Consider the following 26763-nt stretch of genomic DNA (forward strand, 5'->3'; position numbering starts at 1 on the left):
AATGAAATGGAGCAAGCTCAGTGCAGGGCCACCAAACAGCTCTGGGAATGGAGGGGTTTATATGTGCGGATGGGCTGAGGAAAGTGGGCATGTTCAGCTTGGAGAAAGCGAGGATCAAAGGGCTTACGCATGACCTTCCAGCTGCTAGGAGAATGTTACGGAGTAGTAGCTGAATGGTTGCCCATTTGTCTGGTGCTTGACCAGAGGACTGGGCTGTGAATCTGAATCAAGGGAAGAGCTGTAGAAGATGACGCTCAAGGAGCTTGCGGAGATTTTCTGTTTTGGGGTTTGCACGATTTCAGGTACTAAAGGTTGGAGCAAGGTAGCGTGACACTGGAGCCGAGGTTGTTGATGAAGCAGGATGTTGGAATAGAGGCATCACATTGCGCTGTGGATAGGGAAGTTGTGGATGGGTGTGTGATGGGCAGAGGTACTGGGCAGGGCCCCATGCTTCCTTCGATAGCTCAGCTGGTAGAGCGGAGGACTGTAGGCTCCCTTGCACGGCCATCCTTAGGTCGCTGGTTCAACTCCGGCTCGAAGGAGTGCCCTTTTGGCTCTGGCCCAGACCTTGTGGCACCTCTATCTCTTGGCCCTGCCGGGGCGGCTGCCCTTGAAGGTGTGCCCAGGCTGGAGCTCTTGCCACCGGTGGGGCAGGCGACCAGCCAAGGCTGCCTGCGGTGAAGCCTGGGCCAGGGGATGGTGGTCCTGAGGCGCTGTGTTTTTCAGGGGTCACCTCCGGCAAGGCAAAGAGCGGGTGCGTTGTTGGTGGTGTGAGAGTGAGGCCAGCGGCAGGCCCAGGCTTTGGGTGCGGGGCAGCCCGGGCCACGGGTGGGTGCCTGGGAGGGGAGAGGACCTCAGTCAGAGGCCATGGGCTGGGGAATTAGCTCAAGTGGTAGAGCGCTCGCTTAGCATGCGAGAGGCAGCGGGATCGATGCCCGCATTCTCCAACGCTTTTCATTCTCCTTACCTGGACAACAGGGACCTTTGCTTGGGTCCCGGGTCCTCCATGGGCTGTGGGGAGCTCACCTTGCACCTGAGCTGCACAGAAGAGGAGAGCAATCCAGGGCTGCACCAAGGGCAGCACAGTCTCTGGATCGAGGGACAGAGTCTCTGCTTTTACTTGAAACTTGGCTGATGGCATCTAGAATAGCGTGCCCAGCTTTGGGCCTCTCTGTAGGAGACAGACATTGACCAAGAGCCGCGACCTCAGAACAAGGCCACTGGGACACTTGGGAGCAGGCGCGTTTGCCCTGTGAGGAGGTGCCAGTGAATGCGGGCTTGTCCAGAGGCTGGAGGAGAGAGGGTTTTGGGGGAGATGGGCAGCACCTTTCACTGGTTCAGTGGTTAAGGTCTTTTACTGTGATGATTGGTGGAGGACTGAGAAACAACAGGCCAGAACAGAAGCGGGACAGGTTCAGTTGTTTCTTCCCTCAGGACAGCCAGGCAGGAGACGAAGGGTGCCCGCGGGGCTGTGCAGTCTCCATGCTTGGAGACTGGCATGGGCTGACTGGCTGAAGCCTTCAGCAAGCTGCTGCGTTCCCTGGGATTGGGGTGCTTGGACGGGGAGGTTTGTGTAGAGATGCCCTTGGGCCTCATTCAAGCTGATTGCTTTGAGAACTCTGTCAGGGAGGCAGAGCTGGGAGAGGGCCCTGGCGGTCCATCAGTAGCTCTGCTGGTCGAGCAGTGGAATGCCGGGTCCCTTGCATGGCTGCCATTACGTCTCGTGTGGGCCCTGAGTTCCCTAACAGGCCGAAATGGCCCTGAGCATCCTCACGTGGGGCATTCAACTTCACGCATGGGGTCCAGGAGCTCTATTAGCTTTCAGCTGTGGGCCTTCACTCTCTTTTTGAGCAATGCAGTAGGAGTCCTGGTCACTAGCTGAGCCATGGCCAGAGCCACGGAGATGTCCAGCCACAGCAAGGCTTGATCCAGACGCTGACATGCAGACAGGTGTTCTGTCCTGACCTCAACCCTGGCTTGGCAGCCTGGACCTGCCTGGCGCTCACTGGGCATGATCACCACGCTGGCCTATGCAGTGACTTCCTGCCATGGAGTTGTGCCTGCCTCACCAGGATGCTAGTGCCTTCTGTTCTGGACACTGGCTTGGAGCGAGCTGCCATGGCTGTGTCTGCCCTGGACTGGTGCCACGGGCGTGAGAGGTTGCGGGCAATGTGCTCTAAGGCAAGTGTTTCTTTTTTCCTGCTGTGAGGAGAGTCATGCGTGTATGCGGGAGTGGTGTGAGAAGTGAACGTCTTTATGAGGCTGTGATGAGCTTGTGAGGTGTGAGGGTCCCATGCTTCCTTCGATAGCTCAGCTGGTAGAGCGGAGGACTGTAGGCTCCCTTGCACGGCCATCCTTAGGTCGCTGGTTCGACTCCGGCTCGAAGGAGTGCCCTTTTGGCTCTGGCCCAGACCCTGTGGCACCTCTACCTCTTGGCCCTGCCCGGGCGGCTGCCCTTGAAGGTGTGCCCAGGCTGGAGCTCTTGCCTTTGGTGGGGCAGGCGACCAGCCAAGGCTGCCTGCGGTGAAGCCTGGGCCAGGGGATGGTGGTCCTGAGGCGCTGTGTTTTTCAGGGGTCACCTCCGGCAAGGCAAAGAGCGGGTGCGTTGTTGTTGGTGTGAGAGTGAGGCCAGCGGCAGGCCCAGGCTTTGGGTGCGGGGCAGCCCGTGCCATGGGTGGGTGCCTGGGAGGGGAGAGGACCTCAGTCAGAGGCCATGGGCTGGGGAATTAGCTCAAGTGGTAGAGCGCTCGCTTAGCATGCGAGAGGCAGCGGGATCGATGCCCGCATTCTCCAACGCTTTTCATTCTCCTTACCTGGAGACAAGGACCTCTTCTGGGGGCTGTGGGGAGATCATGGTGTGCCCAGGCTTTACAGAGGAGGATGCCACCCTGGGCTATATCAAGAGTGGGACAGGCAGTTCAAGAGAAGACTTGATCTTCTCCCTCTTTGACTGTTGTCAAAAGTCATCTGCAGTACTATGTCCAGCTTTGAGCTCCCCCGTGGAGCAGAGACATCAATGAAATGGAGCAAGCTCAGTGCAGGGCCACCAAACAGCTCTGGGAATGGAGGGGTTTATATGTGCGGATGGGCTGAGGAAAGTGGGCATGTTCAGCTTGGAGAAAGCGAGGATCAAAGGGCTTACGCATGACCTTCCAGCTGCTAGGAGAATGTTACGGAGTAGTAGCTGAATGGTTGCCCATTTGTCTGGTGCTTGACCAGAGGACTGGGCTGTGAATCTGAATCAAGGGAAGAGCTGTAGAAGATGACGCTCAAGGAGCTTGCGGAGATTTTCTGTTTTGGGGTTTGCACGATTTCAGGTACTAAAGGTTGGAGCAAGGTAGCGTGACACTGGAGCCGAGGTTGTTGATGAAGCAGGATGTTGGAATAGAGGCATCACATTGCGCTGTGGATAGGGAAGTTGTGGATGGGTGTGTGATGGGCAGAGGTACTGGGCAGGGCCCCATGCTTCCTTCGATAGCTCAGCTGGTAGAGCGGAGGACTGTAGGCTCCCTTGCACGGCCATCCTTAGGTCGCTGGTTCAACTCCGGCTCGAAGGAGTGCCCTTTTGGCTCTGGCCCAGACCTTGTGGCACCTCTATCTCTTGGCCCTGCCGGGGCGGCTGCCCTTGAAGGTGTGCCCAGGCTGGAGCTCTTGCCTTTGGTGGGGCAGGCGACCAGCCAAGGCTGCCTGCGGTGAAGCCTGGGCCAGGGGATGGTGGTCCTGAGGCGCTGTGTTTTTCAGGGGTCACCTCCGGCAAGGCAAAGAGCGGGTGCGTTGTTGTTGGTGTGAGAGTGAGGCCAGCGGCAGGCCCAGGCTTTGGGTGCGGGGCAGCCCGGGCCACGGGTGGGTGCCTGGGAGGGGAGAGGACCTCAGTCAGAGGCCATGGGCTGGGGAATTAGCTCAAGTGGTAGAGCGCTCGCTTAGCATGCGAGAGGCAGCGGGATCGATGCCCGCATTCTCCAACGCTTTTCATTCTCCTTACCTGGACAACAGGGACCTTTGCTTGGGTCCCGGGTCCTCCATGGGCTGTGGGGAGCTCACCTTGCACCTGAGCTGCACAGAAGAGGAGAGCAATCCAGGGCTGCACCAAGGGCAGCACAGTCTCTGGATCGAGGGACAGAGTCTCTGCTTTTACTTGAAACTTGGCTGATGGCATCTAGAATAGCGTGCCCAGCTTTGGGCCTCTCTGTAGGAGACAGACATTGACCAAGAGCCGCGACCTCAGAACAAGGCCACTGGGACACTTGGGAGCAGGCGCGTTTGCCCTGTGAGGAGGTGCCAGTGAATGCGGGCTTGTCCAGAGGCTGGAGGAGAGAGGGTTTTGGGGGAGATGGGCAGCACTTTTCACTGGTTCAGTGGTTAAGGTCTTTTACTGTGATGATTGGTGGAGGACTGAGAAACAACAGGCCAGAACAGAAGCGGGACAGGTTCAGTTGTTTCTTCCCTCAGGACAGCCAGGCAGGAGACGAAGGGTGCCCGCGGGGCTGTGCAGTCTCCATGCTTGGAGACTGGCATGGGCTGACTGGCTGAAGCCTTCAGCAAGCTGCTGCATTCCCTGGGATTGGGGTGCTTGGACGGGGAGGTTTGTGTAGAGATGCCCTTGGGCCTCATTCAAGCTGATTGCTTTGAGAACTCTGTCAGGGAGGCAGAGCTGGGAGAGGGCCCTGGCGGTCCATCAGTAGCTCTGCTGGTCGAGCAGTGGAATGCCGGGTCCCTTGCATGGCTGCCATTACGTCTCGTGTGGGCCCTGAGTTCCCTAACAGGCCGAAATGGCCCTGAGCATCTTCACGTGGGGCATTCAACTTCACGCATGGGGTCCAGGAGCTCTATTAGCTTTCAGCTGTGGGCCTTCACTCTCTTTTTGAGCAATGCAGTAGGAGTCCTGGTCACTAGCTGAGCCATGGCCAGAGCCACGGAGATGTCCAGCCACAGCAAGGCTTGATCCAGACGCTGACATGCAGACAGGTGTTCTGTCCTGACCTCAACCCTGGCTTGGCAGCCTGGACCTGCCTGGCGCTCACTGGGCATGATCACCACGCTGGCCTATGCAGTGACTTCCTGCCATGGAGTTGTGCCTGCCTCACCAGGATGCTAGTGCCTTCTGTTCTGGACACTGGCTTGGAGCGAGCTGCCATGGCTGTGTCTGCCCTGGACTGGTGCCACGGGCGTGAGAGGTTGCGGGCAATGTGCTCTAAGGCAAGTGTTTCTTTTTTCCTGCTGTGAGGAGAGTCATGCGTGTATGCGGGAGTGGTGTGAGAAGTGAACGTCTTTATGAGGCTGTGATGAGCTTGTGAGGTGTGAGGGTCCCATGCTTCCTTCGATAGCTCAGCTGGTAGAGCGGAGGACTGTAGGCTCCCTTGCACGGCCATCCTTAGGTCGCTGGTTCGACTCCGGCTCGAAGGAGTGCCCTTTTGGCTCTGGCCCAGACCCTGTGGCACCTCTACCTCTTGGCCCTGCCTGGGCGGCTGCCCTTGAAGGTGTGCCCAGGCTGGAGCTCTTGCCACCGGTGGGGCAGGCGACCAGCCAAGGCTGCCTGCGGTGAAGCCTGGGCCAGGGGATGGTGGTCCTGAGGCGCTGTGTTTTTCAGGGGTCACCTCCGGCAAGGCAAAGAGCGGGTGCGTTGCTGGTGGTTTGAGAGTGAGGCCAGCGGCAGGCCCAGGCTTTGGGTGCGGGGCAGCCCGGGCCATGGGTGGGTGCCTGGGAGGGGAGAGGACCTCAGTCAGAGGCCATGGGCTGGGGAATTAGCTCAAGTGGTAGAGCGCTCGCTTAGCATGCGAGAGGCAGCGGGATCGATGCCCGCATTCTCCAACGCTTTTCATTCTCCTTACCTGGAGACAAGGACCTCTTCTGGGGGCTGTGGGGAGATCATGGTGTGCCCAGGCTTTACAGAGGAGGATGCCACCCTGGGCTATATAAAGAGTGGGACAGGCAGTTCAAGAGAAGACTTGATCTTCTCCCTCTTTGACTGTTGTCAAAAGTCATCTGCAGTACTATGTCCAGCTTTGAGCTCCCCCGTGGAGCAGAGACATCAATGAAATGGAGCAAGCTCAGTGCAGGGCCACCAAACAGCTCTGGGAATGGAGGGGTTTATATGTGCGGATGGGCTGAGGAAAGTGGGCATGTTCAGCTTGGAGAAAGCGAGGATCAAAGGGCTTACGCATGACCTTCCAGCTGCTAGGAGAATGTTACGGAGTAGTAGCTGAATGGTTGCCCATTTGTCTGGTGCTTGACCAGAGGACTGGGCTGTGAATCTGAATCAAGGGAAGAGCTGTAGAAGATGACGCTCAAGGAGCTTGCGGAGATTTTCTGTTTTGGGGTTTGCACGATTTCAGGTACTAAAGGTTGGAGCAAGGTAGCGTGACACTGGAGCCGAGGTTGTTGATGAAGCAGGATGTTGGAATAGAGGCATCACATTGCGCTGTGGATAGGGAAGTTGTGGATGGGTGTGTGATGGGCAGAGGTACTGGGCAGGGCCCCATGCTTCCTTCGATAGCTCAGCTGGTAGAGCGGAGGACTGTAGGCTCCCTTGCACGGCCATCCTTAGGTCGCTGGTTCAACTCCGGCTCGAAGGAGTGCCCTTTTGGCTCTGGCCCAGACCTTGTGGCACCTCTATCTCTTGACCCTGCCCGGGCGGCTGCCCTTGAAGGTGTGCCCAGGCTGGAGCTCTTGCCACCGGTGGGGCAGGCGACCAGCCAAGGCTGCCTGCGGTGAAGCCTGGGCCAGGGGATGGTGGTCCTGAGGCGCTGTGTTTTTCAGGGGTCACCTCCGGCAAGGCAAAGAGCGGGTGCGTTGCTGGTGGTGTGAGAGTGAGGCCAGCAGCAGGCCCAGGCTTTGGGTGCGGGGCAGCCCGGGCCATGGGTGGGTGCCTGGGAGGGGAGAGGACCTCAGTCAGAGGCCACGGGCTGGGGAATTAGCTCAAGTGGTAGAGCGCTCGCTTAGCATGCGAGAGGCAGCGGGATCGATGCCCGCATTCTCCAACGCTTTTCATTCTCCTTACCTGGAGACAAGGACCTTTTCTGGCGGCCTCCGTCTTCTAGGGGCTTTGGGAATATCATAGCATGTTCACAGGATATATCATCCTGTATGTATCAGGAGTAGCACAGTCCATCATCATAAGTATATTTGAATGATTATAATTTTTTGTTTGGTAAGCATGAAATGGCATTGAGAGTACTGCACACATTGTCAATCAAATTCTCAATCTCCAATGTCTTCTTGGTCACAGAGGTGTCAACGTAATTATTTTTGTGTAAATACTCTATCAAACTGGATGTCTTCAAACTTCTGAAGAAAACATAAGAAATTTGGTGTCTCTGCATATTACTTCACTGTCAGACTGAAAAGCTTAAGTTAGTACACGAAAAATATTTCTAAATATCACTTTTATATAGTAACGGAGATAAACAGGTCTCTTTTGAAACTCTGCTGATTAGAAGCCTGTTGGGTTTAGTCCTTGATAAATTTGATTTTGCCAAACTCCAAATAAAAGCACAGAAAGGTATTTCTGTCATGTTTATTAAAAAGAAAATTTTGCCCTGGGCTCTGGTAGTATGATTAATACTGACTTAATTAATAGCGGCAGGAAACTCAGAATCAAGTATCACTGCTTTTATACCTTGTACTGCAGAATACCAGTTCAGCAGCAGATTTTTGGATTAGCATAAATTAAAAGATAATTAAAGCAAATCTATGAGCCTGACTCATCATTTTATCTTGCAAATATTTACAGCTACTCCATTAAAATTGAATCCCTCTGACATTTCCACTTTAGTCAGAAATAGCCTTTTTTTTCTGTAATTACTAATAAAGATGGATAAAGCACCACTGTCTGTTTTACCATAGATCACTCTGTAAATCATCCATATTAATGTTTAGCATTAGATGAAATTAATTCCATTCTACATTCTTCCATGGCAACTTTTTCCTTTGAGGATTAAATTAGGCCTCTTTTCCAGAAAATGAAATGTAAAAGCAACAGGAAAACATGAGGTTTGATACTGAAGATTGTTTCTGCAGCCAGTCTATACTACAAGGACAGAGAAGGTACAAGTCATGACTGAATTTGATACTGTAGTAAGTTTATCCCCCAGTGTTATAATTTTAAAGACAACAGAACCATGAGATGTCAACAGTTTTCCTTTCAGTGTGTGAAGAGTTTGAACATCCACTACTTCTGCCTCCATAGCATATATGCCTTTAGGAACAGAAGGTGAGAGAGATGCAATTTCTTCAAAAACACAGAGGACAGAGTCCCAGCAAAGTTTAAGCTAAACAATGATACAAGTAGATCTACTTCATAATCACTTTTTCAGTTCAAAAATATTCTTACATTTGATACAAAAAGCAATACAGCTGGTAATACAGCGTGACCACCAACACTCAGAATGATGCTGCAATAAAAATTTTACCATATTCATTAAACCTGCAAGTACATGTCTGGCATGGTTTGATGTCAAGAACGTCTGTTTCACTCATGACATTTAAAGTTCTTTCTCTTTCAATAGCAGCAGAACAGACTTAAAAGCAAAATGAACCATAAAATCTTCTAGTCTTACTTCTAGGTCTTGTTACATTTCAACAATAAAATACTTTACACCATAAACTTGCATTTAAGTAAAAATTATCTTAAAGTCCTCTCTTCTTTTTCAATAGACAACCTCCCATTTCCTGTGCCATTATGTTTCAGTGGTTGGTTATGGTCACTGTTAAAACCATGTACCTTTTTTTCAGCTCAAATTGCTTTTGGATTCCAAGTATTGGGGTTTTTTATGCCTACCTTCATAAAGTGAGGAACAGTGTCACACCTAGCATTTTTCCTTGTCAAATATATTACACACTATAATAAAATAATCTATCAGTCATCTTCTTTATGACAAGAAAAACTGATCAAACTCCTTATGTCTCTTTCTCTAGTTTATGAATTGTTATTATAGCACTTTTCTGCATTGACTTTACTTTTCAACATACTTCAGGAAAAAATGTTAACACAAGAACTGGGTGCAGTATTTGAAGACTGCACTTCACAAGCATAGTCTGTGCTATTTTACCCTAACAGTTTAACCTCTCATTCAGCTAGAATAAAACATTTTATATGAGGCACAGAGATTGCTTGTGGGATGAAATCAGTAGATTCACAGTGCATCATCTCAGATTCTTTTCAGGCTCATGGCACAAAAAACCCCTGTAACAATGAATGTTACAATGCAGGTAACTCAAAAGGTTTTACCACCATAATCATGCCAGACACACAAGCATTTTTAGACATGCTGCAAAACACATTTTACATACCTGTAGGACTTCTTAATCTCATCACGTGTTGCTCCTTTCTCCAGAGCCAGGATTTCATATAATGCTTCCCCTGATGTTGACAAAGCACGTTGCCTTTGTTCAGCCATGTTAGCAGTGCATTACCAAAGCTGGTAATGTAGAACAGAATTTAAAATTGCAGGGACTGCAAGTATATATGGATAGTATTTGTTATTGTTTGTTTTATTAGATTTTAATCAGGTAGTGAAAGGTTAAAAATACATGAAAGTGAAACTAGAATAAAATTTTCTCTAAATTATCCTCTGTCCCTTAAGATTTTTTATAATTATTTGAGAAAATGGAAAAGCAAAAACCATAAAACAGAACTTCTTGTGTTAGGTATCACCATTCATATTAAAGACTCAGCGTTGCTCTCACTGCAATGAACAGCTAAATTTCCTGCAGCATTAATGCTTGCACATAGTATTTCCACCTAGTTTTATTTGTGTTTGTTTGCATCTACTTTTTCTAAGTCTTGGAAGAATAATTCTACCATTTCTAATTGTACCATTTGTATTGGCTTCTTGCAGTGGGATAAGAGCTTTTTACCTCTTTGTATAACCTAATGCAACACAGTGGTGAGTTACTGCTTTCTCAACACAAGGTCTCAGATTCAGCCTAATCATTTTTAGGTGCCTAAGTTGAGTGATTAAATTTGAAGCTTAGTCAAACTAGGCTCTTTATATTGCCAGCAGACAGAGGTACATGCTCAGAGGACAGCTGACCAAGCACTTTCTCTGTATTACCTCTACAGTGTGCTCAGGATGACCGCATTCTCAACTCATATGGAATGAATCTGGATGTAGGCAAAAGGCCAGATAGCAAGAATTGACCTCAGTATTATAAAAGTAATTGTTTATTGCAAACTTATGTGGGAAATACTGACATCAGTCAAGGTCCCATCTTACTTGATATACAAGACTTTCGGCTGAATTCATGAGCTTCCGATAAGTTTAACAAAATGCCTTTACAGTATGGTGCAAATAAAGGCTAAACACAGGCTGACAGATTTAGTCCTCTTCAGATCTATTGTTTATTCCTTCCTTCATCACAGAAGCAAGGCAGACAAACAAGTGATTCTCCGCTTTTCACAGTTCATAGTTCATCTTTCTGGATTTGAAGAACCAAACATTTTTAAACCAGACCTAGCTATGCTAGGCAATGACATGAAGAAACTCATATAAACCATAATTTAAAACACCAGACATGGATACCTATCATTCATAAGATAAAGCTGTAGCTCTTTGATGGCAGACTTGCCGCAACAAATCTCTCACTATAGCCTCCTTATTTCTATGTTATACCCTTCTCCAAATGCTGAGAAGTGACCACAGCAAAAGCCTAAAAGTGAGCTGAAAGCCCAGCCATAAAAAAAATTTCTGAGAAGTTGTTCTGTTAGATAAGACTACCCACTCTGCTATTTCACCTTTCTCATTGCTGAGTTAGAAATGATATCTTGCCATTATTCATATATTATTTACTAGGCCACATTTTGGTTCAGAACCAGCCACGTAAAACTTTTAAGTTCTTCAGCTCTGTTCAGTACCAAAAAGAAAAACGAATACCATGTAAGTACACACAGAAATACAATCCACTGAGTAATTCTGGGACATAGTGTCTGATTTACTAAAAGACCTAAATTTATTAATATTTACTTTAATGTTTTCTTTTTCTAATAAGCTAACACACAATTTAGGGTTTTGTGATCTGCTGAAAAAGAAATTCCTTTGTATTTTTAAGTGTTGTACACAAACCATCAACTAAATGGACTAAACTTTTGTTTCTAAATTAACAATTAAGAATTAGATTATATATAAGCATCTAGATATTACTTTACCACCTACAGTAGTTACAATGCTACTCGTTAACAATGGTATGTCCAGAGCACATTTAACATAATCCTGGGATCTATCCCGATCACACCAGCATCATGCCAGGCACATCAAGCCTGTTAATGTACAAGATAATGGTAGGCAACCGTGTGAACTCACAGTTGCACAGCATTATTTTAAAATTCCATTACATAATGCTGATAAGATACATGGCAACCCTGAAGCATAAAACAAAATTAAAGTTACGATGGCTTTTATTCTGAAGAACTAAAAAGTCATGTAAATTTTACTTTCTTATAAAATAATGCTAATAACCTAGTCAGATATGGAAATTCTAACTCATTAGCCTATTCAGTCTTCTAGTGATTAATCACCTTGAAGGTCTAAGGATTCAAAATTATTTCTCACTTATTTAAAGCAGTCCTATAAAATAGAAAAAGTACAATGAGATGACACTTTTGTAGAAAAAGTTATGCTCTCTTTATTAAGGAAGATATAAGAGTTACAATTTGAGTACTAGATACATTGCTGATGGCTGAAATTACATTAGAATCCTATCTTCAATCTACATATTTTTGTTCCAGTAGAACAGAGTCAAGAAAATAGTTTCCTTCCTTGAATGACAATAAAACATATTAAAAGACAAACTGAATTCTGATAACAATTCCACATCTCCTAAGAGGATGGAACCTCAGTTAACTTCATCTGTTTCTGCACAAATTTTATACTATCCAGGTTTAACTACCTTATTCAGAGGTTGTAATAATATGCCTTTTTTTCTACAATACCCATAATTCATTTTGCTTTGTGCTGAAAAATAGGGCAAGGTAATTCCAATAACATACCTGCTTCAAAAAGTGATGGACCACAGCCTGGCATGTATAAACTCACAACATTATCAGTTCAATGTCTTGATGTTTTTATGCCGATATAATCCAAAAGGAAAGAAGCCACAGAAAGTGGCTGCTGCTTTTCATCCTTCTCAGTCAAGGTTAAACAGGTCAGTGGAGTCTGATTACTCCTTTTGTTTGTTTGTCCAGTATCCAATTGGTTATCTTTCAGGAAGATCTATGAAAGAGCAAATAAAATATTCATAAGCCTAAAGGCTGATATATCCGAGAGTTAATGACACCAAAAAATATGGGACGACTATGTATTTAATATTTAGTTAGTTGTTCTTCTGTGCTTTACTCTTGATGGGATCTTGAGTTTGTCTTTTTTCCCCCACAAATACATTACATTTGTTCAAAGAGGCAACAGTCTTGCTCTAAAGTTCACTTCTCTGAGACCAGCCATGGATTAGGTTTACTATGTAGTCTCTTCCAGAACAAGATTAACTGAAGAAGTCCTTTTAGGACTCTTGAGTTCTTGTAAACTTTTATATCAAAATAGAAGATGTAGGGTGTCTTCTTTTATTCTGATGGAACTTCTCCTCTAACTTATACCATGAAAAAGTCTGGAGAGCCATTCTTTTCCATTTGGAAAAGAAAAAAACTGTAAATGCCAGAGACTTAAAAAACCAATTGCTCTTCATATGTCACCCTTAGAACAAAATAGTTCATCCTTTGAACTCAAAAAGTTCACTTCCCAGATCACCCAATTCCAAAATACATGTTTTTGTAGTAAATTGATCTCGGCTGGCTGCCAGTCCCCTAGCCAGCCACTCTCACTTCCCCTCCTCAACAGAACAGGACAAGAAAGTAAGATGAAAAACTCATAGGTCAAGATAAATATAGGCAGATCACTTATGAATTACTGTCATGGGCAAACCAGACTCAATATGGAGAAAACTGACTTAATTTATTGCCAATTAAAATAGATTTGGATGGTGAGAAACAAAGACAAAACCTAAACCAACACCTTCCCCTTATCACCCTGTTTCCAGACTCAGATTCGTTCCTTCATTTCCAGCTTGTCTACCCCTCACCCCTGAGTGGCACAGGGTGGATTGGGAATGGTGGGTTGTGGTGAGATCACAACAGCTCCTCCCTGCTGCTCCTTCCTCCTCACACTTTTCTCCTGCTCCAGCATGGGTCCTTCCCACAGGCTGTAGTCCTTCACAAACTGCTCCTGTGGGAATCCTCCACAGGCCACATTTCCTGTCAGGAGAACCGGCTCCTGCGTGGGCTCCTCTCCATGGACCACAGCTCCTTTAGAAAATATCCACCTTCTCTGGCATGGGGTGGATGGGATGCAGCAAAATACCTGCTCCACCATGGCCCTTTCCACACACTGAATGGAAATACCTGCTCCACCATGGTCCTTACCACAGGCTGCAAGGGAATCTCTGCTCCAGTGCACCTCCTACTTCTCCTCCTTCTTCTCTGACCTAGGCGTTCACAGGGCTGTTTCTCATACTTTTCCCTTTCCTCACTGCCATGCAGTGTTTTGCTCTCTCTTAAGTGTGTTTCCCCAGAGGTGCTACCAGCTCGGCTGATGGGCTTATCTGTGTCCTGCGGTGGGTCTGTGGTGGAGCTAGCTGTACCCAGTCCCTGACACCCTCCCACAGAAGCCTCCCTGCAATGCCCCACTACCCAAATCTTGCCATGGACACCAGTACAGCTTTATGTAGTCCTGCAAATGGATTCATGGAGTTCCATAACCCAGTAAAGTCCGCTTTGGCAAGAGTCAGTGAGTTTGTTCTTGGATTCTACTGCAAGATTGGAATTAGAAATCAGCATTATTTTTTTTTTTTTAAAAAAAAAGTGTAACTAATTACAATCATATAAAACAAGCATTTATGAAAAAGGAAGCAACAATGTGACAGCTGATATAAAAATTTGTTAGGTGGATGCTTTTTTAAGGTGAAGTATGTGATTCTAACATTTCTCTTGTTCTTAGGTATATTCTTTAATTTCAAACATTCCCTTAAATTTCAGCTTTGGATGGGGACAAGGCAAGCCACATTTCAACCCAAAATGTGTTTTTCATAGTTATGAGAAGTCAAAATACCTTTCCCAGGACATTAACAAGAGGGTAGGTACAGCTAATTCTATTACGTTGTATGAACACAATAAACCAGATTATTCAATCAACTTGCTTGATCTCAGTTTTTGAAATGCCTTTGCCATTCTTGCAAAGCAAACCAAAACAAAAATACACTTTTTAATGGTTAGAAGAAATTAAAGGGAAAAAATATAAAAGGAAGAAAATAAAATCACTTTGGGTTTACCCGAATCCTCTGTACGGGTATACATCCTGTTACCTAGAAAGCAGCACTGTTCTGCAATCCCGTCACAGACCTAGACTTGCATTTCTGTGTGAATACAGCTCCCTCTGCTGTGCTGAGCCGACACTGCTCTGTAACCTGAGTTGCTTCTTATAAGCACTCTTGTTTTGTTTGAAGGAACACAATCTCTGCAAACCTAGTTTTTTCCTTTGAGGATTCTATATCCTAAGCACATTCTAATAAATCTTTAAAAGACTCAGACTTTAATAAATTGGCATAACTCTTTCATCAGATGAGCTACGTAATTTAGAAGAGTAAAACATAGCATTTAATACCTGTTCACTCTTCTAATTGATTTTTATTTTTCATATCATAACAACTGATAGTGCACCCCAACACCACTGTGCCAGATGCAAAACGAAAAGACAGTCCTAGTCCCAAAGGAACTTATATCTAAAAAGTCTTACTTACACTTTACATTTCATTTATATGTTGCATACATTTCAAAACAGACAAATCAGAACATGTCTGGAAATGCAAAGTTGTGTATCAGCCTGTAAAAGATTTGAAATATGGGCCAGACAGAGCAGGAGGTCTGGGGCTGCTTCAGAAGCCTCCAGTTACACACAACCAGAGCTAAGGGTTGAAGAACTCTGAGTCACTCCAGTCCTTACTCCTACCACTCCCTCCTTTTCCTGGCTCATAGCAAGTTCAGGAACTAAGAGCCTGGAGCTGAAAGACAGACATGCATGAAAGGACTGGCAGCATTGCTCAACCATGGTGTGAATTTCTAGCTTCCAAGGCAAGGAAAGACAATTTTTAAAAGCTGAATTGCTTTCTTAGTTTGTTGAAGCTGGCAGAGTTAATAATGACATCATCAAAGCATGTAGGAGACACAAGTGGTCAGATAGAGCACTCCTGACCTTCATGGAGAGCCTATGGCTTCTGACTCTATCTTCCTATAGTGACAAGGAAAGAAAATCTCTGATTTTACTCAGAGGAATTTGTGGACTGAAATAAATTATCTTGCTGACATGCTTTAGTAAAGCCGGCAGGTGGAGGGAGGTGACCCTGCCCCTCTGCTCAGCACTGGTGAGGCCGCACCTAGAGTGCTGTGTCCAGCTCCGGGCTCCCCAGTACACAGGAGAGATGGGCATACTGGAGAGAGTCCAACAAAGGGTTAGGAAGATGATTAAAGGGCTGATGAGGAAAGGCTGAGAGAACTGGAGATGAGAAGGCTCAGATCTTATCAATATATATATAAATTCCTGAAGGGAGGGAATGAAGAGGATGGAGCCAGTCTCCAGTGCAGGACCAGAGGCGACCGACACAAACTGAAACACAGGTTCTTCCCCCTGAACATCAGGGAACACTTTTTCACTGTGAGGGTGACTGAGCGGTGGCATCAGTTGCCCAGGGATGTGGTAGAGTCTCCATCCTTGGAGTCTTCAAAAGCCGCCTGGACATGGCCCTGGGCAACCAGCTCTAAGTGGCCCTGCTTCCTTTCACCAAAACTTTCCTACTGTGATTACTATTATCACTAATTACTGTGCCTTGTTCTGCCAAACAGGTGGTAAGAACATTAGTGAGGATGTTGGAATTTATATTGGTGACTGACCAGAAGTGACCAGAGAAAGAAGGCAGCTGAGCAGACTGAAACAAGAGCTCTTGCTAGCTGACGACTTTTCACAGGCACATGAATGGCAGTCTGAAAAAGATGACCCAACCCAAGTAAAACATGAGGATATGAGTAAAGTACAGTAGACTGATGAAATGAGAGAGTATGTACAACAATAAAGAGTGTATACAGCGGCAGTGTGTGCTGTTTTTTCACTCTTCGGGCAGGATCTACCTTTTGTTTAATTTTTTAATGTTGTGCTATGGTGATGTCAACATTCATAACACCCAGCTGAGCAAGCTAATCAAATGGCAAAAGACTAAGCAAGTGGAAAAGGATGCTGCTGCTAAGATATGCTGGACCCCTGGCTCTGGCACAGGGACTGATTTTTGTTAAGAAGGGAAGAGTACTTCTGAGGCAGCTATGTCCCAAAATATTGTTCTTGTAATTTCTTTTTAGCCAGTTCTGCTTCACATGCTCCTGGATATCTAGTGCCCTGTCTGAACTATACTGCATGCCACCTGTGAGATACTCAGTCTTCTAAAGAAAAGAGTATTGGTTTAAGGTCCTTTCTTCAGCGTGAGCCTTTTTAGATCTCACACAAGCCCAACAATTCTGCGGCAAGAAATTACATTCCTTTTGCCACATTTCTCTGTTACAGAATAGCTACTGTCATTATGGCTTCAAAAGTAATAACAGAATTGATTTAAATAATATGATTGCATTGCATCCGTTTTTAAATACATATAACTATATTGGAAGGAAGGTATTCCATCTGGTAACCCATCTGCAACTCCATCTATACAAGAAGTATTCATAAGAGAACATTCATATATTTGAATTCTCTGAACATATTGTGACCTTCTGTTACTATTCACATAGAATATCTCAATTTAAATATATGTTGAGTTTTTAATATCTTTCAACAACTGCAGTATTGGAAAAAAGTAGCAAACTCAAGAAGTATGAACCTTAAATGAACAGTCAGCTGCATATCCAAGTTGCTCATGCATTTACATGGTCAGTTTGACACAGAGAAGCAATCCAGAACTTTACCTTCCTAGGTCATTCCAGTAAAACCAATTCAAAGGTTTGGTGGACTGCTTAAGTGACATGATATAAACATTTTTTCCCTCAGAATTAAATTAGAGACTTAATTATTTTTTTTTCAGCAATAGTACTATACTTAACTTTTTTAATGAGATAGTCAGTGGAACACTGGAAATCTTATTTTCATCTGTGGTTTACAAGAAAGTTCTTCTATTGTCCCTAATTTAAAGTGGGTCATGGAGGTAGCCATAAGTATGATGTAAATCATAATAATCTCTCTGGCTTTAATTTCAGTTTCTTTCTGAAAAGCAAAGAATAGGAAGTCCTTAGTTTATATAGCTTTGACAAGTTAGAAGTGAGTTATCTAGGACTTCAAGTAAAAGTGAAGAAAGAGTCTCCTAATCCCTTATTTAGGTAGTGCCTTGGTAATTTATTTTGCAAACAGCTGTAGCACTTTAAGACTGTATTCTACCACTTCTTATTGTAAGTTAAGAAACTCACAGTTCTGCTAGCAGGGTTATTTCTTTGAGCACAGCCTAATCAGCTACAGCTAAGAATGAGGAATATTAGCTTGAATAGTATAATAAGTGCTTTGACCTATTTCTCAGGTTATTTTACTAGAAACAGATTAGGAAACAGCAGTACCACATCTTCTTGGTACTTGCTCCTTGGGAATCAACAGCTGCTTTCAGTCCTCCCCAGCAGGTACAAGCTTTCTCCAGTACCTAACAGTTCTCTCCACTGGTTCCTCCTTCACATTAAACAACCACCCTTTGGTATCTCCTGCAGTCTTTGTCTAAGCAGGCTCTTTCCTAAAACCCCCAACATAGTCCTCATTTCCATTCTGCACCTACCCCCCAACTATTCTCTCCCAAATTCCTACAAGCTGGCTCCTCACCTATATAGCTCCCACGAGGGAGAGCATGCAGCAGGGGAGATGGCAGCCAGTAGCCATTTCTTTTCAAAGCTTCATTAATCCTCATGTAGGATTTATTACCCTGTCATAGAAATGCTCACTTAATTGATGGCTGAGAAGGTAAACTCTTTGTAAAGTGCTGATGAGTAACTATCTTATCTAGATCCAGAAAGGAATGTCTGTTCAGTGATCAAGTTAAAAATCAAAGAATTAAAGCAATAAGCAATCCCAGGACTAGGGGAATTACAGATTAAGGGATGAGAAGACAGAAGTCTCAGATACTTTTTTTTCTGAATGTCATTTACTGGGAGAAAGTAAAAAAATCCTAAAAATGTATTTAATTAGCAAAAATATTTCACCAATAAAGAAGCAAAATCATAAACATGAATGCTATTATCCATGCACTAGGTGTAGAAAAAGCCACTGGCAATATTTCCCAATAATTCAGCAGACTAATATCTCAGTAAACTAGTAGCTTCGCTGTTAACCATTTTTCACAATTGTTCTTAGGGTTTCCCCCCCCCCTTATAACAAGACTTTTCAGCTGGAAAATACTCAGAGCTGAAACTCAAAGTAAACCTGTGGGTTTACAGTTGACTCAAGTCAATCTGAGGGCTGCCAGCAAAGGGGCGGTCCAAACTTTCACTGATTTTTTTTTTCTTAGTTTTCAGCTAAATCAACTTGCTAGTCTGACTCACTCTGTGACTGGCATCGTTACTAGAGCTGATGCAATGGAAGTGGTGACATCACACCTTTTCAGCATCAGTTAAGTCTTACACTGTTTCCAGCTCACCACAAAACTGCAGCTTAAAGAGTATATAGGGGGCAGAATACCATACAAGTGTGAAGCGCAAGTAAACTATGTGGAAAATGGCACAGATTAGGAGAATTAAGACTCCTCCAGACTAGTCTGCGGCTATAGGACAGGGCAATGTTTGACAGCATATTAAATATTTTGGAGGCTTTGCTGTCAGCTTTACAGTGCTATGGTTTGCACGACACGATGTGCTGTTCCAGTTGAAATGCTCTCTGCCAATTCAATTTGTTCAAACAAAACTTTGACAGGCTAACTTTGCCCCGGCAGGATGACTGCTACAACAGGCATCGGTTGCCCACACAGCCCTAACCCTCTGTGGTTCCAGCACCGCATGTTCCTCTGCAACCAGGATGAAAGCAGACAGGCAGCATAAAATCCTCACGAAGTGCTCTGCTAATTTGACAAAAATGTAATCATGTGCCCACACCTGATCCAGATCAAATTTGTACTGCTGGGTGATGTGGCATGGCCCAGAGCCAGCGGTAATGATTGTGGAACCACAGTGCTCGGTGAAGGCTTCTCCTGCAGATGAATTACCCGTATGGGAGACTGTAAATACAGAATGTGGCCTGTCGCTGTGGAAACAGCTTGTGCGGGCTCCCTAGAACATGCCCCGATGCGCACAAAAGAGACATAGCATAACCCCTTGCCAAACCACCTTTTTTTCTATGCTTAGAGGGAGGGTGCTGCATTGGCCTCTGACTGAGAGCATTAAGCAGGGGAGGGGGAAGAAAAAAAAAGGAAATTACATGTCTGAGGTTTTTCTTTCGGGCAAGTCTCTTACAAAAATAAAGGAGTGTACAAATGTCTTTGTTTCCCTGCCAACTTTTATAAGACCAAGGAAAGCTTCATTTTCCTGTTTATTTCATATGGAGAACAGCTAATGAATTTAACCTATTGATGATTTTGCAGCTGCCTGCTTTAATTTGCTTATGATTGAGAAACAAAAAAGCTAGTGTAAGAGCAATGATTTGCCAAAGCCACGGAGCGGTCATTGGTGCATGATCCAGCTGTGTGATCAAACTTCAATTAGCCAGCTGTAACAACAGACTGCAGGCTGTCTTTCCGAGCAAGAAACCAGTATTAAAATTACGGCCACTGCTTAGTAGTTGTTTATTTCCAAGCTGCCTGATTTGTCCATAATAAGGTCAATATAATTGTAAAGGTATAGAGCGCTAGCATTTATTCCCTGCTAAAGAACATCATGCGCTTTTCAACCTTATGATGTATCTATTGATTGCAATAGAAAATTCAGGCCACAAAATTCAGTGGTAATTGTTATCAATAAATGAAGAATTATGCTTTACCAGGAAACAATCTTTGGGGGTAAATACTCACAGGCCTTAGCAGAAGTCATATTACTTAGTTCAGGAAAATTGAGTACAAGCCATTTATTTATATCAAAGAGTCCTATGGACTTTATGGAAATCATACAGAATTCAATAAAGAATTGCATGGCTGCTATAAACCCTACAAGATAATGTTCAATGTCCTTTTGATTCAGAAGGTGAGATCCCAGCCCCCTATAAATCAGTGACAGAACTCCCAATTGAGACTGATGGAAAATGAGCACCCAATCATTTGCAGCTCTTATTTATAAATTTTTCCATACATTACTCCATGTGGCTGGGGAACCTTATGGCTTTTACTCACATTAAATTCCACAGGGGGGTTGTTGTTGTTTTTCCAAAAGCTGGGGGGAAGATGATTCACTTCAGGGGAAGCAAGCTACTTTACTTTCTTGCTTTCCTTGAAAACCAGCTCTTCAAACTTTAAGTTTAATGTTATCTCAAAATATTATTTCAAAACAATTTACAAATACTAGACAGGGGTTCCCAAACCGTGGTATCCTAGCTCCGGACTACCTAAGCTACTTGAGAAGGCATGTGCAGTCCCTTGGGAGCTACTGCTGCCCTGCTGCACCACCAGTCCCCAGCCAAGGTCAACCCTGTGTCAGCTAATGCATAAAGCTTCGTACAGTTCTAACAAATGGAAACTAGAATACCGAATAACAGCTAACTCTCCAAATTTGCACTGTAATGTGTCTATTCTCTCCCAAAATCACAAACCTGGAGATGTGAAGCTTTTCTTGGGAAGCAGGGCAAAAGCAAGTAGAAACTGGCCACCAGCAGCCTCTGGCTGGAATGTGGCAGTGTTATAAAGACTTCTAGTGTGTGCATGCAGTCTATACCATAGAAAGGGGAAATTACTTGCTGCAGTATGTATGTCATACCAGAGTAGAACAGAATCCGTTTTCTGTATTACTTGGTAACAGTCAGTACGTGCTACTCCTGTTCATTCATATTGAAATCTCCTCTGCTGGTGCTAAGCATCTGACATTTGCCAGCTTTTGAGGTCGCAATTCAAAACAGACAATTTGCAATAACAGATTTCACCAGTTCTTCCTTTTCCTCTTTTCATGTTATTTAAGTGTCACATGCAGTTTAAATTGATGTATTGTTATGGATTACATACACAATTTGTATTATAGGTATTATGAATTACATACAAAACAATGTTTATTCCTACATTTGATAAGTGGCAATTATAAATAAGTTTGCATGATGAACATTTGTTCATCTTTTTTTGTTCATCTATTTCATCAGTTGTTTCCACAGATGGACATTCATGCACATAGACATAATAAAGGGACAAGAAAACAAAAATATATCTGAAAACTGAATTACAAAGCAATTATGCATTGAATTCATATGTGGTTTAGGAAGCATAGCTTCATGCTGCATATTTTTTCCCATATCCTGCAATAAACCAGTCACTTGCAATGCAAATTGTATTGACTTGGGGTGTATTAGTATTAGTTCTGACTTCTAACAAATTAAAGTAAATTCTGCCACTATTGAGGAATTGATTATCTTGGCTGCAGATGCAATGATGTGTAGTTGGCACACAGATCATCCAATTCAACACCAGCAGCAATATACGCAATCTTTCACCAAATTAAGCTGCTTGGGTCTATTGGTTCTCAAAGCTTTGGGCTCCGCAGTGAAGTATCAGGATCTTTCTCTAGAGGCTTTACACTCTTTTTGCCTTTTTTGACAAATTACAGGTACTGCAGAATGTGTTTTTTCTACTTATTTTGTGAGTGTATAACTAAAACCTCCTGCATACAGCTAAGCAGATGTCATGGTTTTCCCTGGGTTTTGATATTCTATAAAACCCACTGTCTTGCAGGTTTTGAACTGCAAGAATTGAATTTGCAAACTAGTATACTGAATTTTGCGAACTAGTATATTTATTCAGATTTTATACATTTTGGAATGAAATTGCTTCATAAAGAATTGTATTAACAAATATTCATAGTCCAAGGTGAGACTAAACAGTATAAAAGTTGCTTATTTTCTTAGGCCTACGCTTGTAAAATGTAGTCTAGAAACTTCTATTCATGCAGTTTAACCTAGAAAACTGCTGATGTGGTATTGATTTATGTAGATTTAACTGATGTTCTGACACATGACTAGAGGGTGTTCTACATAATCCCAACTCAGCAAAGCATGTAAGAACATGCATAAAATTAAGTATATACTTTGTACCACTAACACTTTATGCCAACTAACTCATATTTCTGCCAGAAATTCTGCTATGCCTGTCTTATATGAAAAATATGTTATATATGTTCCACATATATATTCCATAGATATGTTATATATTCCACATGTGTTATATATTTCAATGTTACACATATATTTCAAAGAATATCTTTATGTGATATTTTAAAACTAGATTTTCTAAAATGAAATACTTTTGAATGATATAGTATCTGACTAATCTCTTGCATAATCCTGATTTACACCATGTAGGTGAGTTTTTATGATACAGATGATGTGGTCTAACTGTGGGCTGACTCAAAAAGTTGCACTCCCATCACCAGTTACATACCGGCACCTTGTACCAGCTGTGCTGTTTGGCTGGTCCCACTTTTTTTTTTTTTTGGCGGGGGGGGGGGGGGGTAAGGTTCATTTTCTGCAAGCTTAACTCCCTGAACTCTCTTGGCTTACCCTAGAGCTGAGCATCAGTACCGGTAGGAGTGAAGAGCCAGGAGGAGTGTGATGTAGGGGCATGGCCCCCTGCACAGCAGCATCTAGCTTAGCACAGATGTATTTTAAAACCGCATTTCCAGTGCACTCCACACCATTAAGAGGCTCAGGCCCTGTGTTTTAATGCACACACACACACACACACACTCTCAGCTTTTAAACAAGGGACTTGTCTCTAACTAAATGCAAAGCTGCTTTTAAGAAATTGATCGAAAAAATGTTCTCCTAGTACTCAGACTGGCTTTTATCTGAACATAAAAGTCAGTTTATCAGGGTTAATCCTTTTAGTATGCACTTGTCTTACAAGAACAATTTTCTTTCATTTGGTCAAGACAAAGGAATTCAGGAATTTCTGTAAACTAACCCTCCCATCCTTTGTTGCATTTTTGTTGACATATTGGCAACATTCCTTCCAGTTTTAATTGGATTAAGCACATAGAAATCTAGTGAGTTGTAAAACAGACAAGATTCCAGCTACCTTATTGCTATTGTTAAAAACAAAAGGTCTGCAAAGAATACACCTAAATAAAACCAGAGGTAGTCTCTTGAAAGTAATGAAATCTTCTCGCTGCATTTGCTCAGGTAGTTAATGGGAAGACTGGCAGAATGACAGATGTTTTTTCCAGACTTTCAAGAAGAAGTCATGCTAATGCTAACCCCGGCACATTCTTTCCTTCACAAAGAAATGTCAAGATGCTACATCGTAGAAAAACATGAGTTCCTGAAAATATTTAATCCTCTCACTTCTATTCATATGAATAGGATTAATTTCTACTGCTATAGGTTTTGATAGACAAGCAGTCCCATCAGTTAGCTAAAAAGCAACCAGAAAAAGATGAAACACCTGATTAATTTTTGATGCAAGCTCAAATGTAATGGAGAAACTGAAGTAGTATATTTGAGCATCTTTTGAAAAGGCAGAAAAAATAACTACTTGGACTATAATGGAGTAATTTAATTTGAATACTAATTAGTATACATTTTTTACTACTAATGTGATCCTCTGAATATAAGTGTTAATTCTAATTGTAGTTAATATTTATTTCAAAATAAGTATTTCTGTGAGGGAATAATTGCAGAAAAAATGGCAGTTCAATAAAAATAAGATTGAATAGTTAAAAAGCCAACGTGCAAGAGGAAGGTAGGTGTAAGAGAAAGACTGCCAGGCTCCTGCATGTAGTCATCCAGATTATCAGACGCGCAAATGCTGCAAGTCGCTCAAGTTTGCATTTCTGATTTTCTTCATCCACCAAAGGGAGACTGTTGTTGATGTGCCTTTTTTGGTTTTAGAAACTTTCCACTAATTTTAGCATATATAAAAAAGCAACTATTCTGCATTCTCATACAAATAAGCTTCTGTGACAAGGCAATGCACTCATCTTTAATATAACCAGAAATAAATTAAAATGGTCTTTGTCTGAAAAATTCTAGTGTTAATAAGATCTCATTTTTGACCTTTAAACAACAAACTGCTTTCCTTTATTTTCTGGCAACACAACACAGCGAGATTAATAAGACACTGTTGCTTCAGGAACTTTAGCTCATTATTCCGTTTCTAGCACTATTTGATATTCTCAGTTTTAATATTACAAGACACCCTTACCATATGCCAATAGACTAATAAAGAATCAGGTGGGACACCAGCAAACTTTTGAACCTAAATACAACTTCCAAATTCAAACCTAACTCTCAGGCTCTAATTATGGACGGCTTATTTTTTAAAAAAAATACAAGTCAAAATTGCTTTAAAATATCCTGGTTAAGACTGTGCTGAAAATTACACCTTCATTTAAAGAAATCTAGAAAGGATGTGCAATTTTAATGAGGTATTGGGGCAACACATAAAACATTAAAAAAACGTTACAAAACCAAGCCAAAATAAACCACTACATTTTCTAAAGGCAGAATGGGTGATTGATGATCTACAGCTTATCATGGAGGCTACCAGGTTCTGTAAGTTGAACGGTACATTCAAAAATGATTCAGCTGGCAAATGTGTGTAACATCTGTTCATAGGGGTCCAAACCCACTTCCATTACCAAGATAAAAAGCTGTGAATTTTCAGCTTCTAATAACACCATTAAACTTGTAAGCTGCACCTCTGAAACTGCACCTGGGGTTCTCATATCCTCCCACTCTGATATTAAAAATATTCTCCTCATCAGCTGTTATTAGGCTTGTAAAAATGGCACAAAGATAAGCTTTCTGTACAGGCTTATGCTGACACCAATGCCCTTAGTCTCTTTAATGCTACTGTAGTATGAGGATTTTTGTCCAGACAACTGTACTCACTGAGAAATCCAGAACTTCAATGGCTGAGACCATTTAAGCTGTGTGCACTGTAACAAGTTTTCTAGACATGCATTTAAGAAAAAATAACAGTGTGAAAAGATTCACCTTTTCATGCTGTTTTTTCCCTGTAATATCTTCAGTGGAGTCAGAAAAACCTGTGTTTGAACCAATATTACAACTTTGATAGTCTGCAGCTGGGTGCAGAACTGACTTTTGGTAGCCTGTTTCCACAGTCAGTCCCTGTTCCTGGAGGCTATAACTTGTCAGTAAAACGCTAGTCTTAAATTAAGCATGGAGGGGGATTCTTAGGGCTGGAAGCAAAGAAAAACTGAAATCCTCTGGGAGCACTCTTGAAAAGTTAAAAACTTCTGTTCCAGCTTGCTGGTTTTGGCACAGAATTGGTATGTGTCCATTAGCCAATGTCAGTTTAGTGAAATTGAAGTCATTACAAATATTGAAAATATTCTAAATAGTTTTCAATATGATATTCAAAACACCAGAAATTGAAGCAAAAGCAAACAAGCAGTCTGCCCAGGCAAGTCAAACGAACTTAATCTGCCTCTCCAGCAGAGTGACAAAACCTGCAGCTAATGGGAACATGGTACACATGACAGCTCCTCTTCACCGACGCTGCCCTTCTACGTGGTCCACCCCAATACTACCATAAACAAAATCACGTATCCCACTTCACCTGATCGACTTCACAGACACAAACTGAAACATCTAAATTATGACAAAGGCTGTGCTGTGTTCCCTCTTTTCAGTGAAGAGAAAGGCTACTTCAGGGAACTACTTGAATGCCCTGCTGTCTTTCCCTTAATTATTGACTATGAAATTAGCCTTAGGCAACTACTCTCTAGGTTAAACCTCTAAAGTCAGAATGATGAACTTGGGACATAGAGTAGATAAAGCTACTGCAATATGGGTGCAAAAATTATTGGAAACCATTACCAGAGGAGTTAGCAACGGTTGACAGGATATACCAAATTCCATTCTTCCGGTCTCTTCAAGATCTTGGACTCTCTCATTCATAGAATTTTCACTGTTGACCTGACTATTTTTCAGAGCATGCTTATGAAATTTACAGATGACAAAGAGCCAGAAAAGACTGCAAGTATATTGAAGAACAGGACTAGTATTCAGTCTTGACTGACTGAAAAAAATGGATTGAGGAAATCACAATGCATTTGGGTAAAGGCAAATGCAAATTATCCCACTCAGCAAAGACAAACATACTGAGAGGATGGCTTAAAGTTCTGCAGAAAATGATCTGGGGGTGCAGGGGATGGCAAGTCAAGACTGTCATATTACCACAAAAATTCAAACAAGTCCAACACAGATCCAGGGCAAGGCAGAGGGAAGGGACACACCAAATGGGGACAGGACTACGCTTCAACCACTCTGTCAGATGACTAGAAGTCCTGTGGAAATATATAGTAGTCAGACAGAAACTCTGGATGGAAAAAAAGGATTTATCTGATCGTGTGCCAGAGAACAATGTTTAAAAACGCAGCTACTGAGGATGTAAGAAATGAAAAGACATTTTTCCTTTCTATAGAAATAACCCTGCCTTTTATACCATGTAACTTCTCCAGGTAAGAAGCTAAAATCTCTCTTGTGCTTGCCTTGATTGTGTACCTGTACAAATAAATATTTTCTGTGTTCTCAGAGTGTTTTCAAAGTACAAGTATGTTACGCCTTTGAGGAT

The 26763-nt window shown here is 43.3% G+C and overlaps 1 protein-coding gene and 10 non-coding genes across 12 annotated transcripts in view; 10 read left to right on the forward strand and 1 right to left on the reverse strand.

Moving 5' to 3' along the window:
* The window catches only part of DNAJC5B (DnaJ heat shock protein family (Hsp40) member C5 beta), a 35019-nt gene extending 22857 nt beyond the window's left edge, over window positions 1-12162 (reverse strand). Inside the window, exons 1-2 of one of the 2 annotated variants that reach the window (XM_056332020.1) lie at window positions 11984-12162; window positions 9289-9416 (exon numbers count right to left, since the gene is read on the reverse strand). In XM_056332020.1, coding sequence (XP_056187995.1) covers window positions 9289-9395 — 107 coding nt within the window. In that variant the 5' untranslated portion in view covers window positions 9396-9416; window positions 11984-12162. Of the gene's footprint in view, window positions 1-9288; window positions 9452-11983 lie in introns of both variants that reach the window. The other variant, XM_056332019.1, reaches the window with a different exon arrangement.
* Window positions 454-542, forward strand: TRNAY-GUA (transfer RNA tyrosine (anticodon GUA)). The gene is given in 2 exon segments: window positions 454-490; window positions 507-542. It is a non-coding gene; the product is annotated as a tRNA-Tyr (tRNA).
* TRNAA-AGC (transfer RNA alanine (anticodon AGC)) lies at window positions 875-947 on the forward strand. Its single transcript has one exon. It is a non-coding gene; the product is annotated as a tRNA-Ala (tRNA).
* Window positions 2300-2388, forward strand: TRNAY-GUA (transfer RNA tyrosine (anticodon GUA)). The gene is given in 2 exon segments: window positions 2300-2336; window positions 2353-2388. It is a non-coding gene; the product is annotated as a tRNA-Tyr (tRNA).
* TRNAA-AGC (transfer RNA alanine (anticodon AGC)) lies at window positions 2721-2793 on the forward strand. Its single transcript has one exon. It is a non-coding gene; the product is annotated as a tRNA-Ala (tRNA).
* TRNAY-GUA (transfer RNA tyrosine (anticodon GUA)) lies at window positions 3469-3557 on the forward strand. The gene is given in 2 exon segments: window positions 3469-3505; window positions 3522-3557. It is a non-coding gene; the product is annotated as a tRNA-Tyr (tRNA).
* TRNAA-AGC (transfer RNA alanine (anticodon AGC)) lies at window positions 3890-3962 on the forward strand. Its single transcript has one exon. It is a non-coding gene; the product is annotated as a tRNA-Ala (tRNA).
* TRNAY-GUA (transfer RNA tyrosine (anticodon GUA)) lies at window positions 5315-5403 on the forward strand. The gene is given in 2 exon segments: window positions 5315-5351; window positions 5368-5403. It is a non-coding gene; the product is annotated as a tRNA-Tyr (tRNA).
* TRNAA-AGC (transfer RNA alanine (anticodon AGC)) lies at window positions 5736-5808 on the forward strand. The gene has a single exon. It is a non-coding gene; the product is annotated as a tRNA-Ala (tRNA).
* Window positions 6484-6572, forward strand: TRNAY-GUA (transfer RNA tyrosine (anticodon GUA)). The gene is given in 2 exon segments: window positions 6484-6520; window positions 6537-6572. It is a non-coding gene; the product is annotated as a tRNA-Tyr (tRNA).
* TRNAA-AGC (transfer RNA alanine (anticodon AGC)) lies at window positions 6905-6977 on the forward strand. Its single transcript has one exon. It is a non-coding gene; the product is annotated as a tRNA-Ala (tRNA).
* Window positions 12163-26763: the final 14601 nt, after the last annotated feature.

The sequence above is a fragment of the Falco biarmicus genome, chromosome 3, assembly GCF_023638135.1.
Source record: "Falco biarmicus isolate bFalBia1 chromosome 3, bFalBia1.pri, whole genome shotgun sequence".
Lineage (NCBI taxonomy): Eukaryota > Metazoa > Chordata > Aves > Falconiformes > Falconidae > Falco > Falco biarmicus.